Raw genomic sequence first — 16,920 nt, 5'->3', positions numbered from 1 at the left:
TTTTTTAACGCAAAATAACCGAGAAAATAAATAATAAAATATCGCATTATTTGAAATGCCGAAAACGGTCCGGAAACGACCGAGGCTTCCCGAACGCCGTGTGACGTCACACCGCAGTAAAGTAATACTTTTAACCATTGAAACGATCATTTATTTAAAAAAAATGAGTAAAGCAAATACACATAAAACGTGTTTTTTTAATGTACCTCAAGATAAAAACGTGAGAATACAAATAGAATCTTCCCGTTTGACGCTGACATAACCTATAACTCGCTGAGATAGAAAGAGAATAAGGAAGTATACTCGTGTGCACTCGGGTGACGTTTCGCAAACGCAGCCTAGCAGACGGAGAGTTGAGACTATTGGCAATGTGACGTCATGCACTTGTCAGTCAATCAAAATCGTTTTCTCACAGCACGGAAAATTTCAAATATTATTAAAATTTAATTTCATTTTCGAATACCTATTTATTGATTAAAATTTAAAATTTTGTTGTAAATAAATTTATAATAATGTATATTTAAATTACAAACAAACAAAATGCAATATTTTTTTCACGCAAATTCCCTATTAAGTTATAACATTTTGTCGTTGAAAATAAAGATATTAGATCGGCGATAAATCGGGGAATCATACAGCAAGAAAATCTTGCAATTCTGCCGGTCGAATTGCTCAAATCGGCACAAAATTTCATCATGGCAAAGTCATTCGATCGCGGGGGTTCCATTAGTTCCATATCCCGCTGTATACGGCGCTCGATGAGAACCGCTGCTCTCTCGTTCGCCGATAGGTCACTCCGCTGGCGAGCCAGCCAATCGCCGATCATTCCGCGATATGCTTCCACTCGTTCCGCGCGGAAACCTGCCGTCGCGAGTTGAGTCGTCGTCGTCGGCGTTCGCGCGATCCGATTCCCGGATCGTTCTCCGGTGAGTCCAGTCGTGAAGTCGTCCAGTGCTCCAGTGTCTCGTTCGTCCGGAGAACCGGTTCGCGATCGCGTCTCCGACGATCGCGATCCGCACCTATGCGAGCGCGGTGCCGCGTCGCGCCGCCGTCGCCACCGCGTTCCACGAGCACGGCTGCGTGGAGCCGCTGCCGCCGTCGGCGTCGGCACTGTCGGCAGTCACCGTTCGCACGCGCGTCGCGACGCACCGTCGCCATTTCGCCGATCGGGACGGCGACCACGACGAGGACGACGACGACGACGCTGACGCTGGCGATGAAGGAGAGCTGAGCGCGGCTCGCCGGGCACACGAGGTACGTGTTCCTTGTTTCTTGCTCTCTCGCGTCCTCCCCACCTCCGGGAGCGTCGCCCTCCGCCTCCGGACTACTCCGGATGAGTCGGTGTCACTGCACATACGCGGAAAGGGAGAGAGAGAGGAATGTCTTTCTTTTCTTCTCCCCTTTGCCGCTCGCGCTTCTTCCCGTCGTTTGCGTTCTCTCGCGAACGGAGAGCGCGCTCGGCGAACCTCGGAGGTCGAGGCTCGCGCGGATGTGTCACTTTTCTCGCCGTGGAGACGCGGTTATTGTACGGCCGACGCGACGGGCGCCGACGGCTCGAGGAGGTTAGCTTTTGTAAGCGAGGTACGCTCGCAACGCGCGTGCCGTGCTCGGCGGAGGAAATTCTTTTCACCGTATGGGCTTTATCAGGATTACGATACCTCGTTTATCTTAATGAAGATTGAAGTCGATTGTTTCCGAGCGTAATGTTTGACCCTCGCCATCCCTCGGCGCTCGTAATCTCGTCGGCGCGTGTTTCTCGCGCGCGGAGCGCGGAGAGCGGAGAGCAATATCGGAAATGTCCCGCATAGTTTTACGTTACGCTATTGTTTACGTCGTGATGAAGCTAATCTCGTGAGCTTGTTCTTATGTTGGAGCACGCGTTCCTTCCCCCGCCCCGCGAAAGAACGTTTAATAAGCGTGTTTTAAATAACCGTTTTTAACCCTTCACCCGCAAACCTGGGTCATTTATGTCCGGGCGAAACGCAAACGTAGTTGTAACTTTTGAATACAACGTATGCGAAAAAATTAAATTGTTTATAATTTTATGATTGATACTTCAAAGTGAAGCTTTGAAACACCTTCATGAATTTTTTCAGATTTTTTGCAGCCCTTTAACACTAAAAAAAAAAAACATCAGGACCCAGGTTTGCGGCGTAAAGGTGCCAAAAAAACCTTTGCGGACGAAGGGTTAATAACCTTGAATTTGTTGCTCGAACTTATTGCACATAGTTAGAGCTGTAATTATCTACGCCGTTTAATAAGGATTAAGGTCAGCGCCCATTAATAGTGACGCGAGAGTATTTATTATGCGGCTAATTACGAACGTTGTTACGTTCGATCTCGAGGATTTGTCTTTTTATCGGCCATCACGCGTTTAAGGTGTGATGACAGTATTTATAAGGTGTGAAAGTATATCTTTTATATATCTAAAATTAAAATGTACAGGTTTCCCTTGCTATCCGAAAATACGGCGTCCCTGGTAAAACCTTTCGTAAGCCGAAACGGGCGTAAAGCGAAATAAGAAGCGATTACCATTAATTTAGATGGGAAACTCCTTTTTCACAAAAGCGAAAATCCCCTTTGGATTTCTTTCGGTTAGCGAAAACAGGTATTAATGCACGTAGGTCTTTCGATAAGCGAGGGGTACCTCGCTTATATCTGAAAAATGATTTACATGAATACTGAAATTTGCATTGAGAAAAAAAATTTGTTAATCCCAAAAAATATTTAGTCCGATACGAGCAACTAAACACGTTAGTTAGTTAACTAAACATCAGTTGTTTTAACAATTATTAAGTTGCACTAAAAAAGATGTAATGCATTTTTTTATGTCAACCTTTGAAATTTTTTAATCAAGAATCAATTAATTTAACTAATGTTTAGTTAAACTGCTTAAAATATTTAGTTGCTCGTATCGGACTAAATATTTTTTGGAATTAACACATTTTTTTTCTCGGTGTGTATATCTCTATGTATTTAAAATATTTAATGATTTTTTTTATCAAGTTTTAACTCCCATCTACCGGCTGTGTAATTATTTTCCTTGTAAGCCAAACAATCCGTGAAGGGTTAACGAGCGTGCACAGAGTTCGCGAGGCGTCCGCACGTGTTATTATCACGATTCGCATGTAAATGGCAATTTAACTGCGCGATCAACGGCGCGAACTTAACGTCGGAGATCTCCTTCTTGCGGATGAAACGTCACTCGCGCGATTCCACGTGTATATACGATACGCGGGACGGGCGCCTTCCTTCCGTGGAGTCGTCGTCAGCCGTAGGGATATTTTCGTATTCAGATTGCCCGGTCTGTCGGTCCCCGGGATCAAGCGGAAGGCAACGCGGCGCTTGGCTTGTCTACGTGTCGCCTCGCCTCGCGCTAATGGTCGCGCGCTAACGGCGCTAATTGTCCCGAGGATCGAAGAGTTAACGGCGATCCTCGCGACACCGAGGCGGCTCATCCTCCTTCATCGATCCATCGGGCCGATATGATTTCGGCGGCGCGCGTGCAATAACGCACGCGCCGAACGGGATCTGGATAAAGACAAATCTGCTGCGAAAATCGCAGTCGAACGCGCGGAGCTTCACGTGCGACGAAAGAACGTCGAGGCGATAATAACTGGTTGATGACAAATGATGGAAAATGAGTAATTTGCGCCCAATGCGATATCAATGCTCTTAATGCATTATTATCAGTGGGATAGATCGACTAATTATCGAATTTAAATTAGCGAATTTTAATTTTGGAAGAAAACCTGTTGACGCTATGTGACCTCCAGACGCACGATCTCTTAAATATTAAAAAAAAAACCCTTATCTGAACGTTTAGGAAAGTTTCCTCATCTAAGGTAACATTCTAGGCTAGTTATTTCAGAGAGGGGAAAGAGGGAAAGAGAGAAAAATCGTTGTCGTAGAGTTAATCTAGAGATAAACTTCAGGCTAATCTTGAGCTATCCACGTTTTACACAAGATCAAGAGGCTCAAATGAAATTTCTCTCTCTCTCTCGCCTTCGGAATAGGTTTATTTTTAGTTCTCGCACATTAATACTCTCTTTACGAAATCTAGTATTGCCATTCTACTCTACAGGGTGTGTCTGTATATACACTACCGTTCAAAAGTTCGGAAGCACTACTTAAAAGAAACAGTGGTGCTAATGCTTCCAAAGAAAAAAGAACAAGTTTTCATGGTTTGAATAAAATATAAGAATTTTTTTGTTATTTTTATATTTATTATATTTTACTCAAACCATGTGAAAACTTCGTTTTTCTTCGTAACAGAACAATGGCATAGCGTGTTTACTTGGCAAAATTTTTTTAATGAAACACTTCCTTGGAAAATGATTAGAAACAAATAATACTGCGTTGAATAGTTAAAACGGACATTAAGGTTCGTCATATGACATTTTTCTTGGAGGCATTAGCACCACTTGTTTTGTTTTTCTCGAAAAAGTAGTGCTTCCAAACTTTTGAACGGTAGTGTATGGTATACCAAAGAACATGGTATTGCGATATTATTGGCACATCTTGTTGCATGCGTCTTTTTTTTGCTTTGAAGATAAAACAAACGTGGGAGGGGGCTCGAGCGGAAGGAAAGAAGAAAATTAGTATTAAAAAAGTACGAGCAGAGTAAAAGGAAAAGTATGTGCGCACATACATACGGTGTAAGCGCGATGCAAGCGGATTTAATCTAAGAGTGTAATAATTGCGCGCGAGGCGACTTCTATAATTGGATAGATAAAAAGTATTATTCTGCTGGAAGTTAAAGAGATAAACCGTAGGTGAAAAAGATAAAGCAACGTGAACGTAATGGGTCAAAAGCATACACAATGCGGACAAAACGGTTTCTGTCGGCTGTAAACGACTATCGGCAACTATCGAAGTGTCTTCTGAAGCCACTACCGCAACAGTCGACGAATAAATGAATTCTATGACTTTTTTTTTTAGAGAGAAAGAATATCGCGGTCTCTCTCCCATTATTACTTGTTACAGGATGATTAGGAAGGAAATATACGAATACCTTACCAGGCCATTCTGAAATTAATTTTAAGTAAAAACCCAGGATTCTTATAATAGTTATTGAATTACGAGGATCTCGATTTCAACGTCACGAATCTTATCCGCGTTGCAATCAGCGAGGACTATAATATGTTTCGTTGTACTACCAGTATATACCTACAGCAATTTCTCAATGCTATATTCTGTCTAGCATTACAACGTCAACAGTGGGGCAATAATGTCAACAATTCATTATGTAGATATGCAGCGCGCACAGCGCGCTTCGCTTAGCGACACTCGCCAGTATCGCGATGTTTTCGCAGCTGTCGGCTGTACGCATTTTAGCGCAATCTAATATGCATTTAGTTCGCTGATTAATAAACAGTTACGTGGATCCTGGCTGCCGGTTAATTGCCAAGTCAGAACGACGTCGAGGCGCTCCGCGTGCATCGCGGAGTGAATGTTTCAAATCCAATCTGCTCGACATTCGTGTGACGCCGGTTCCCACACTCGCACAGAACTAGATCCTGAAAATTATCTTAAATGACTCGGTATTCCCTGCATGTGCACATTCGAAGAGAGACCATGTAGGTATATATATCGGCGGCGATGCTTCCGCGCCTTGCGTGATGGCACAGTGCCAGATGCATGGCACGTTACGGGATCGAATCCGCGAGCGAGCAAGCGCGAGCGTCACGTTTCCGCGCGAACGGTATACACGTGCGCGCGTGGACGCGTCGTGGTCTTCCTCGTTCGTTGTCGTCGTCTTCCTCCTCTTCGTTGTTGTCCCCTTCGTCGTCGTTTTCGTCGTTGACGGTGCTGTTGCGTTGTCATTGCCGTCGTGTTTGCGAATAAAACAGGACTCCGTATCGCGCGTGCTCCGAAATGTCAGTGAACTCGAATCCAGCTGCTAAGTAGCCGACCCGCCGCCGCGCCGCGCCGCGCCGCGCCTCTCTCCGCTTCGCCTACCCGCGCAATTCCTCCCGTTTCTGCTCGGCGAAAACTCATTAATACGCCTGGGTCGCGAAAAAGAGGGCGAAGCGCCGCGCCGGTACGAAAGACAGATTCGATTGGAAGAGATCTGTATTCGCGCGCGAAAGGAGCTCTTCTTAATCCTCGGAATCAGCCAGGATTGATCGACAAAGTGTCTAAATATTTCTTTTAGGACGCAGTCTTTCAGATTAATGTTATTTCGCTTAGCGAATTTATTATGATCAATTGCATGTGCTGTAATATTTATTACGAATAGCGTTTATTATCAGAATGTATCGTTCTTGCGTAGATCGGAGATATTTTGCGATAATAAAAAAAATCAAAAACTTTTAGCGAAAGTGTGCCTGATTAAGAAATTTCAAATATATTTCGAAATTTTCATATATTGTTATAATGTTAAATACAAAATTTAATCTCTTTAATAGGGACAAGATAGATTTTAATTGTTTTAGTCAATCTTCGATTTTTTTGCCGCGATACTTTTTGTCAATTGATTTCAATCTTTTTCCCTTCTTTTAATAAAACGCAACTGCATATATGCAAAGAGTGAAGGATTTAAATAGCGCGTGGCTAGGTTTTGCGAATTTCTATCTAGGAGCTCCGACTAAGACAAAAGACACTTGAGCGACGTTTCTCCGTTTTTTCCGCGGCTGAACGGCAGTAGGACGATACTGACGAAAAGGAACGAAAGTGAAAGCTAAATGATTCGTTGGACTAACGAGGCCAACGAGGCTGTTTCGTAAATTATACTAATAATATCTGGATGTTCGACCCTGAGATACCCCCTTCCGTTTCTTTTTCGCGCGTTCGTCCTATTTTATACCAGTATCTAATATCTTTTTATTCCTCCTTGTTACTCTGTTTACTAGACATATATATATAACGGCAAATAATATTCGCAAATATAGTGACTATGTAATGCGACAATCTTCGGGGAGAAACTTTTTATCTGTAGATCGACGAGCAATTTAATTTCGTTTGCTGATCTATAATCCTTTATTAAAATGATATTTCATATTAATATTTAATAATGATTAATTATAACATTATAACAAATTACGTATTATAAATATCAGAGGAAGATAATAGCAAATTATATTTTGCTCGTTTTATTTTAGTTTAAAAAGAAAGCGAGTATTTTTTAAATAATTTTATGTCATTGCTTCTTAAGAAATTGGAACGAGACATACGCAGTAATTATTTTCCCTCTTCTCGTCCCGCAAACTTATTTAATATTTTTGCTTTAATATATATATATATATATATATATATATTTTGTCTTTCATTACGATCACCGTCGCTTTTGATGTATATTCCATTACATTATGGAACGACACTTCGAAAACTGAACTTCGTATACGCGGCAAATCGTCAAAGCGTGTAAACAATATTTGATATTTCTCTGTTAAAATTGTAGAATACAAACAAATAATTAAACGCCGAACAATAACGAAGTGCATGCACGTAGCTTTAATTATATTCAGGCAATAGACAGGTACTCTCTCTACCTGATATTTTGGTTTGTCTCGTTGACAGTTACCCCTTGGGGATGTTCTTTATTCTTGCGTCTGTTGACGAATTTTTGTTAGTTGTTGGCTAACTGTTCGACGATAAGACGTATCGAACTTGCGCTAGAAATTAGAAGTCATGTATTACCATAATTACAATGGTAGGATAAGTCCGGCAAAATTTGACCGCGCGCCGATTTAAAGCCGCTATACACGTTTTTTATGGATAGCGGCGACAATGCGAGGGAGTACTCGTATCTCGTTACATTATACATATTTATATCACGCCAAGTACACGCGTGTATGATTCTGTGATTGCACTGATATGATTCCGCTCGTCAATGCACCAACCTTGTTTTCCTAATAGATAACGTTATAACGAACTTTTTCCTGTCGACAGTGATGACCGGTTCGCGGCTTGGCAGAGGCCGTGGTGGCCGCCTGGCTTTGTACGGGGGCTGCGCAGTGGTGGTTGTCCTGACGATGATCGTGTATCGCAACACCATCTCGGAGATGACCAGGCTTCAAGAAATGCAAGTGCAATGCCTGCATCAGCAAGAATCTCTCGCTGCTCAACTACAAGGTAAGCTCAATACATACGTAGGACGTAAATAACTAAATGCTGTCGAAGATTGAAGTCGAAATCGAATTGTGTTAATATTTATAAACTGCGAGAAGATATTGGATAACGATAAATATACCCCAGGACTTTAAGCTACTCATATTCCAGAGTGGAGGATTTTTTGCGGGTAATAAGATCTTAATACGCAGATTTTAAATTTACGATGAATCACATATTCGTATTCTATTTTTATAAATTTGTTAATTGCGAATTACAAGCAATTAAACTCCTTCTGATTTAGCCACTCACACCTGGACTTATCGGTAACGTGACGATATACGATCTTTTCAGTAATATTTGAGTACAAAGTACGACTGGAGAAGTCCTTGGCCGAGGAGAAGAGCTCGAACGCCGCGGTGAAGCAGGAGTTGCAGCAACGCGCGTCGCGAGAGAAGTCTCTGCGCGACAAGGACAGTATAGAGGCGATGCAGAGGTTTAATTCGCTTCAGCAGACCTACAGGCTCCTGCAGACGGAGCATCGGGACTTGCAGGAGGAGTGCAAGAAGCGCGAGAAGCAGGCGTTGGACGAGACCAATAGGCTAGAATCGACGCTGCAGGACTTACGCGCTCGCATCCGGCAGGCTCAGGAGGATAAATTCAAGGCTCTGGAGCACTTGAAGACCAAGTACCTGGAAACAGATGACGAGAAGACCAGGCTGCAAGAAAAGTACAACGAGCTGATGCATAATAGGGACAATACCGGTAGTACCGTCGACCATCTTAGAAAGGAGATCTTCCAGCTCAGACGTGAATTGGAGAGCGCCAAGGTACGTCACTCGTTTCCTAAAAGCAGCATAAGTTTAATATTAGCGTCAATTATAAAAATAAGGCACTTAATAATTATATTTTATATATGGGATAAACTGCATCTTATTAGAAAACAAACATATGCTTATATATTTGCCAAGCTAGTAGTGATTTATATTTTCTTTTAAGTATTCAAAATTGCACGAGAAGAATCGAGACAGTTATATAAACACACGTGATTGTTCTTATGGATTTCAGAAATTCTATGCTAGAAGTACATCTCCTAGTTCAGTTTTGGTGACTCCACGAGCGTCGGTGTCGCAATCGGCGTTACAGAAAGAAGATTCGCAACCGATTCCGGCGCCACAGCAGCAACAGCAACAGGTAAGTGCGCCGCAGCCATCATACGTGTCTCATGATCGTCGCGCAGTCGGAGGAGCGACTCCTTCGGTGGAAAAGACGTTAAACGACGATGCCAACGAGCCGGCCAACGATATTAGGTTCGTTCAGCAGAATGGCAACATCGTTCCAGCTGGCCCGGGCGAAGTGAAAGAGATCGGCGAGCAGCGCGAACCCTCGGCTAACGACTTACAGCAAAAACAGCAGAAAGACGTTGTCGAGCGTCCAAACGTTATAGACGACGAGAAGAATGGCCTTGAAGAAGAGCAAAGAAAACAGGTAATGTCGCCGCCGCTGAATCGAGACGACAACGGTCCGAATGATAACGCTTCGGCGGTGCCGGGTTCGCAAGCCGAGCAACCGTTGGCACAACCTGCCGTCGAGCGAACGTCCACGGTAGCGTCTGGTCGATCAACCGGTGTCAAAGCTCATATAGAGGCTGACGAACTGCAGAATCTGCAGGAAAGAATAGATGGGATTCTCAATCGTGATGTACCCCATAGCGGAATTCGTTAAGCTTTGCATTTAACTCATTGTTACGTGTATTTGTGATCGGACTATTTTCAACTTGTCGGGAACGGTCGTATAATTTGTGTTAAATTCTTTGAGTTTTAATACGTGAGTTGGGTAAAAGATTTTTTGCGATGTCGCAATTATGTATAGAAATTATTTTTATTAATAAATTATGATTGTTGATGATAATAATTATTTTATTAATAAAGTAAACCACAATTATCCAACTGTTATATTACTAATGAATGATTACTTCATTGTTCATTAATAAAAGATTTTTTACGCAATTATGCACGGATTGGTAGGAAAGATCTAATTAGTTGTTTAAATCAAAGTTACTATTTTATTTTTTAAATAACAAAACATTGGTAACAAACAAATATTTATATTTTATGACTAATTGCTTTTTCTCTAACAGTTTTGTATGCTTTTGGGGTAAATATTAGCATTATTGTTAAAATATAGAGTTAGAATAGTTTTCTCTACTTTCGTATTCGTATCTTCTCGAAATAATTTTTTTTTATTGTAATTTTTCTCTAGTATTGCTTTATATTACACGCAAAATTTGTACTAAGCTTGAGAAAAAAATTATATATGTAGTATTATTTATGCGCATAGTTTTATATGCATGTAATGAAGCAAAATTACTTACTTTCGAGTTATCTCATTATTCTTTTTCTTTAAATATTTATTACTTATGGTTAAAATAATTTTTTTTGTAAATTAATACATATCGTATTTTTGCAGTGTACAATAATTTGCAAGAAAAATCATTCTAACTAACAATAAGTAATAAAGAAACAAAAAAAGTTATCTATTTGCTTGATTACTATTCCATAATTTCTGATAAATACGTTCGATGTATTGTTAACGAATGAAATCTAATTTTTCAGCGGTTTTAACTCCTTGAGTGCCACACCATTTTCAAGCATTCTAAATACCAAAAACAAAAGATTCTCGAAAATTAATTAAAGTTTATATAGGAGGCTTTTTGATGGTGCTGACGAATTTCAAGTTAAATTAAACAAAAAATTTGCCATAAACCTTTATGACAAAAGTTGTCATAAAACTGTTTAAACATTTTTTTCAAGTATAATTTTAAAATTATGTTCAGCATACTCAAAAACTCCTAAATGTACCTTGTATTAGTCATTGATTCATTGTAAAACTTGATATAACAAAATCTAATGAGATTATTTGAAAATTTTTATTTTCTTGATAGCCATTTCTTTTTTCCGAAGCAACATTTTACAAATCGGACTTAAAAATCGATTCAGCGTACCTAAAAATCTAGTTACACTTTCCTTCAATGATAAAAATCACACTTCTAATATAACAAAAATTTCATGAAGAGAAATGTATTTTTGTGGCACTGAACGCAAAGTCCAAATGACGAGAATTTTTGTCATCTGCAGTCAAGGGGTTAAATTGTTTTAGTCGCAAGTGATATTTAATATAATATTGCCTATTATTAACAGCGTTTATATATTATTTATTACAGTAGCAGACCGTTCCTATCGTTTATTATTTAATTATATGCAATATATATATACGCTGACACAGTTCGCGTATTATTTTCATTATTATTAATGCGGAAGCTGTTAACATTATACATGCACTGATCAAATTCCGAATCATATATGGAAGTTCTCGTAAAATTCTTTAACAGTAAATGTCATTTTATGTCTTAAAATATTTTTATTAGATATTTTATTAAAGAATCTCCCCCCAAAAAAACTTAAAAATGTTGTCATAATCTTATAGACGTGTATTTAGACGTCCTGTTGACTGTTGTACTGTTTGCACAGTTTTATAGATATCTTTATCGTTACATAATCCAAATGTTATTGGATAAATGTTGGGTGTTTAAAGAATATTAGAAGAATGTTTACAGAGATTTTATTAAAAAAATTAAATACATATATTAAATAAATATTATTCATTTAAATATAAATTACTACTTAAAGAGATTATATTCGTGTATATAATCTTTTCGACCGATCTCTTATTTTCTTTACCTCGCTCTTTCATTATTGGAAATAAAAAACCTGTTCATGTATATGTGTAATAAAATGGCTCGCGAGCCGTACTGAATGTGCCTGTAAATCTGTGTTCCACGATGCATTAATAAATTGTTATTACGTTTATTCGCTTGCATTTTTATTAGCAACCTTGTAACGATTTATGTAACTATTATCAGCTTCTGCATCGCGCTTTTACTGTATCGCCGCCAATTACAATAATTTATGTTGTTCAAGGCTATTGCCTTTAGCCGCGCTAAATAAATGCTTGAAAATTTGTCGAACTGTAAAAAAAGCTTGTTTTTATTTATATAGTGTAGCTTTTCTTCTCTTTAGATTGCTAAATAATATAACTTCCAACTGTAGTTAGCTCGATGCATAGAATTGCTGTATCATGCACTGCATTTACAACTTTCTTTGCGGGTTCATCATTATTAGACAAATTATTTATTTGATGCTAATTATTCATTTGATGTTAATAAATTTTTCACGCAACGCTACACTATGGAGGATTTATATAGCGAGATTGTCAATGATTTATCGATGCATAATGTCAGGATGGAATGGAAGATGAAAAATATCGTAGTTTTGTAATTCCTAGCGTATTTCGAGAAATGACAATTGCCGCTATAACCGGTTCTACCGTAACATTATATAATCGCAAAGATTGAATAAGTAAGACGTCACAACATCAACGGTTTCCGCCTGCGACCGTCGAACAACTGCATTGTTGTGTAATGGTGTATACAATTTTTTTCAGAGCGTGGCGAGTTCACGAAAAGCGGAGAACACCACTGCAGCGAGCAACGCCAATCTGGTATCGCCGTCTGTCGTCGACAAGCCCGCGCCGCTACCAGCCAGACCGCTGTCGAAAGTCAAGGTGCCGGTCGGCGTATTGCCAATACCGGAAATGATCGAGGAGAACGACGACGCGGATAAGGAGAAGCGCGAGGAAAAGATCCGAAAGCGGGAGGACGCGGCGGCGGTTCACAATTTGCAGCCACCGCCGCCGAAACTCGCCCCGGCGAACGCGGCGGATGACAAAGAGGAGAAGGAACCGATAGTCGAACCTGGCAATCTGGACCCACCGTTCGTTGCAAATCCTCCCGCGCGACACGTTGGCGAGCAGGTCGAGAGGAGAGCGAAAGACGCTTGGTTGAGGGTGGGACCTGGGGTACAGGAGGTCGGCGAAGAACTCAATCGAGTTCCTGGGTGAGCTCCGGTATTTTTATCGCGATTGAATAATGCGCAAATAAACATCATGCTTATTATTAGTATGCATAAAATATTTAGATTGCATAACTTCATTATATATAAGTGATTTTTTAACTTATAAAATTTTTCTCTCTAAGGTATTCAATTACAATGAATTTATCATATTATATCCTTTGGTTTTAGATTGGATGACGGGCAAGCTAACGGTGGTGACGATCAGTACGACGGCGATTACGACAAGGAGCAGCAAAAGAACGATATTCATATGGCGGAGGGCGAGGACGAGGGGGAAGGTAACTTGAGAACGATCGAATCAATCCGACAACGCAATTGATGTCGCGATCGCAAAATTATTCTCGAATCTGAATTTCAGACGAGGGCGACGATGTTTGAATATCCGCATAAGTTGAAGTGAGGAAAGCGGGAATAAAATCAGCGTCGTCGTTCAAATGTTTTTTAACGGGACGAGCTGACCGAGCGGTACAAGAAGGAAGTCGGCTGAAAAATAGTCAAACGACCTGACCCGATCTGACCTGACCTGACCGATATTCACGATCGTTCGGGTTTAATCAGCGAAGAATACTTATTGTGTATTATAATTTGTACGAATCATTCGATGTGTGACGTCTCACGAGGAACTAGCAGGGATTCGATTCATCTTTACCTTTCGTACGAAAACTCTTGTACAAGATTTTAACTAAGTATCAATATATGATAGTATATACACGGTACAAATATCGTCAAGCGCATCTGGGCGTTCGACGAAGACTTAGGCGCGGTTCTGGTAATTTCAGAAAGTTCAGAATGAACTAGTGTGACGCATTTCGAAGAAGAAGAAAAAAGATAGACTGTATTTTTCTAGATTAAGATCTACCGTGCACGAGTCGAGTGACTTAATCGCGTTTATTACTTGAGACACTCGCGTGACTTTGTTACAAATGTGTTAATTTAGATTTGGATTGCACCAGCAGAATTAACTTTATAACGTAGTAACGCGTACGAAGTAAAAATACCTCGGAAACCATTTAGTATTCACACATTAAGATTAATTTGCGTTACAATAATAAAAATATGTTATCGTGAATTATGAAGGGGTGCTAATCTCGAATTACTTCTTTTAATATTGATTAAATAATAATTTATGAGTTACGTATGAAAACTTAAATGTGATTTACGTGTGATAACATGTGATAACATCAGCGTTTATGTTATTCGTATAAATGTAAAATGTATAAATGCAAAAAGAGAGTAATTTAAGTAATTACATAAAATTTTCTGGCCATGTTAAAGAAATTTTACTTATAAATGACTTAGTACATCACGACACATCGTAACAGAGTTTTTATATAGTATAAAGTTACTGCTACTGTTGCAATCTAAACCTTTTGCAGTACCATTATCACGGCAACAATGGCACATCAACAACCGATTTTATCAGCTTCGTTAAAACAATTTACATTAGTTGAATTATTTTAATCTTGTATATCCATTTATCGATGTCTGCTGTCGCTATCGATCGCAAATTATGCCCATCTGTTTTAAGTGAAATTAAAAATAGACATATTGTCGAACTGGTATATCAACATATCATTATATATACGGTAGATGTTTATATACCGACAAATCGATGTATTGTCAAGTTAACATTTGCTGCAATCGTCGTAATAACAGCGATCGATAGAAGAATATTTACATTTTATTTATTCTGTTCTTGCCGAAAATCTGAAGAGTTTTGACTTAACTGATCAAATTAAGCGTTGAAAACTTAACCGCGAAAGAATTATTATTAGTTAAAGAGGCCATGATGAGCGTAGTATGTTTTGTTATAGTTCTATATTTTAGTTATACATTATATATATATATATATATATATATATATATATATATATATATATATATACACATACACGTATACAGAAAGACGATAAATGTACATAACGTTCTTTTCGTAATAAAAACGTCTGAAAAACAGATTTCTCCATCTTTTTAGAGAATTTCCCGCAAATCAATAACTTCCCAGCAAACCTGCTGCTTTTAGAAATAAATTAAGATTCGCTTCGAGCAATATAATAATAATGGGTTATCAGCTGAATCGATAACTCAAGATTGAATTATTAATGATTTGAACATAGTCACGTATGTACATTTCCGATGTCGACGAAACGTGCGCGTTTACTTTTTCATGGTCCGAGTCGAAATCAGCTTTTGGTTAGAAACGCGAAGGTATTATTACTTCTGGATCGAATAAACGTTATTTCGTCGTTTGTTGGCAATTGCTATTTACTGATGAAAACCTCTTTTTTGAAGCTTTTTTGAAAATACTTTGCGAAAAATGCGTGAATCAAAATAATCTTAATTTTGAAAATTAATAAGTATAAATACGCATAAAAACAAAATTTAAATGCACAGAGTGTGCCTCTTTTAATATTATTTAATGATTTCTTTTTACTCAGTTTGAAGTCGATTTTTCCTTGTTAGCGAAAAGTATTAAGATTCCAATAATTGTTAGATTATAAAGAATTAAGAAAAGAATATTTTTCGTGAATTAAACCCTAGAGGATCACATGGAAATAACAAGATTACATTTTTTAGCTATTTTTAGAAGTTTATTTTAATAATTTAATTCTGATTTAATCTCAAATATACAGTATTAAAAATTGGAGAGGGCAGCGATAAATGGTCTCGATAAATCTCTTTTAACGCTTTCACTAAATTGGAAGAATCGATCTCAGATTTATAAAAGAATAAAACGCTAAAAAAATAATGAACGAGGAGTAAAATATTTTGTACAAAAAAAAATTTAGTTACTCGATGACGTTTTATCATTTGAAAAGAATCTTTTTACGTACTTATTTATCTCAGAGCATAGCATAAATATATCATGTTAAATGTCATTTGCTGGTTATTTATGACTCGCATACGTATTACATAAGCAACAGCATCTTACAACTCTGTCGGTTCTCAGAATCGATCTATATATCAATGTACAAGACTTTTTGCTTTTGCCTGCTATGTGAAAAACCATCGTCTTTGATGTTGGAACAATTCCCGTAAAAATGTAATCAAATCTATCAGAGATCTTCATTATTTTGAGTATTTATTAAATACATTATTTTATAGAGATTCTACTTCTCGTAATCAAATAACGATAAATATAATCGAAAACTTCAATTTATAATTTGTTTTAATTTTAGGTATTATATACTCTGATTAATATTTCTAACGAGTATACATACCATAATTTTTTATCTAGCTTTCCTGTTAAATTTTTTCCGATTTTTCTCTCTAGGAAACATATTTATTTCTAAAATAGTTCGTGCCACCTTTTCTCTCATTTGATGAAGTTACAGAACAATGTCCGCAATTTATAAATAAATGCAAACAAGCATTGTATTCTTCATTCCTTCCACTTTGTTATGCAATATTAAAAGCATGAAAATACTCTGTCGCTGCACTTTTCATCGCCACGCTTCTTTGTATCCGTTATCGTATAACATCTAGAAAAATTGTTTATGTGTGTTGAAAGTACTTTCAACACATAGCTTCCACGTTTCTCGCTCGGAATATAAGAGAAACAGTTTATTTATTTAGTAACCTTTTGCCCGGGTTATCGTCGCGGACCTTGTTCTCGGTGAACCGTGCCCCTCAGACAAGTCTTGCAGCGGAATCGAGAACGCAAACACCACACTCTAGATTTGTGCGTGCACGATAATCATTTTAATCTTTTTTAACTCGATAATTTCCCCTGGCTATCAAATGTTCTGCAGTAGTTTCGCTCGCCTAGCGCTCTCGCGTTGTTGCCCAACGAATCCAATGAATACCTATAAGAGAAGTTTGCATTAACGTTTCAATTATTTCGTAACCGTCTGATTGAAAAATTATCTGGTACTATTGGGATTTGGTTTTATTT

General features: G+C 38.6%; 1 protein-coding gene across 2 annotated transcripts; it reads left to right on the top strand.

Annotated features, from left to right (window-relative positions):
* Positions 1 to 872: 872 nt before the first annotated feature.
* Positions 873 to 14,981, top strand: LOC143907093 (uncharacterized). Of its 2 annotated transcripts, none has more exons than XM_077423616.1 (7): positions 873 to 1,254; positions 7,894 to 8,076; positions 8,407 to 8,882; positions 9,121 to 9,540; positions 12,556 to 13,007; positions 13,194 to 13,303; positions 13,384 to 14,981. In XM_077423616.1, the coding sequence occupies exons 2-7, from the start codon at positions 7,896 to 7,898 to the stop codon at positions 13,401 to 13,403; spliced, it is 1,659 nt and encodes a 552-aa protein (XP_077279742.1). In that variant the 5' UTR covers positions 873 to 1,254; positions 7,894 to 7,895; the 3' UTR covers positions 13,404 to 14,981. The 2 variants fall into 2 exon arrangements, with proteins under 2 accessions (XP_077279742.1, XP_077279744.1); XM_077423618.1 differs by having other exon boundaries at positions 882 to 1,254; positions 9,121 to 9,246.
* The last annotated feature ends 1,939 nt before the right edge of the window (positions 14,982 to 16,920 follow it).

Source organism: Temnothorax americanus, unplaced genomic scaffold (assembly GCF_048541705.1).
Source record: "Temnothorax americanus isolate GAGA-0224 unplaced genomic scaffold, ASM4854170v1 Scaffold11, whole genome shotgun sequence".
NCBI classification, from domain to species: Eukaryota; Metazoa; Arthropoda; class Insecta; order Hymenoptera; family Formicidae; genus Temnothorax; species Temnothorax americanus.
Note: the sequence above shows the minus strand (reverse complement) of the source record. Positions and strands in the feature narration are given on the sequence as shown.

Coding starts and splice junctions, on each gene's coding strand:
- LOC143907093 (XM_077423616.1), top strand. CDS start 7,896: ATGACCGGTTCGCGGCTTGGCAGAGGCCGTGGTGGCCGCCTGGCTTTG. Junction 8,077..8,406: donor TCTCGCTGCTCAACTACAAG/GTAAGCTCAATA, acceptor CGATCTTTTCAG/TAATATTTGAGTACAAAGTA. Junction 9,541..12,555: donor AAGAAGAGCAAAGAAAACAG/GTAATGTCGCCG, acceptor AATTTTTTTCAG/AGCGTGGCGAGTTCACGAAA.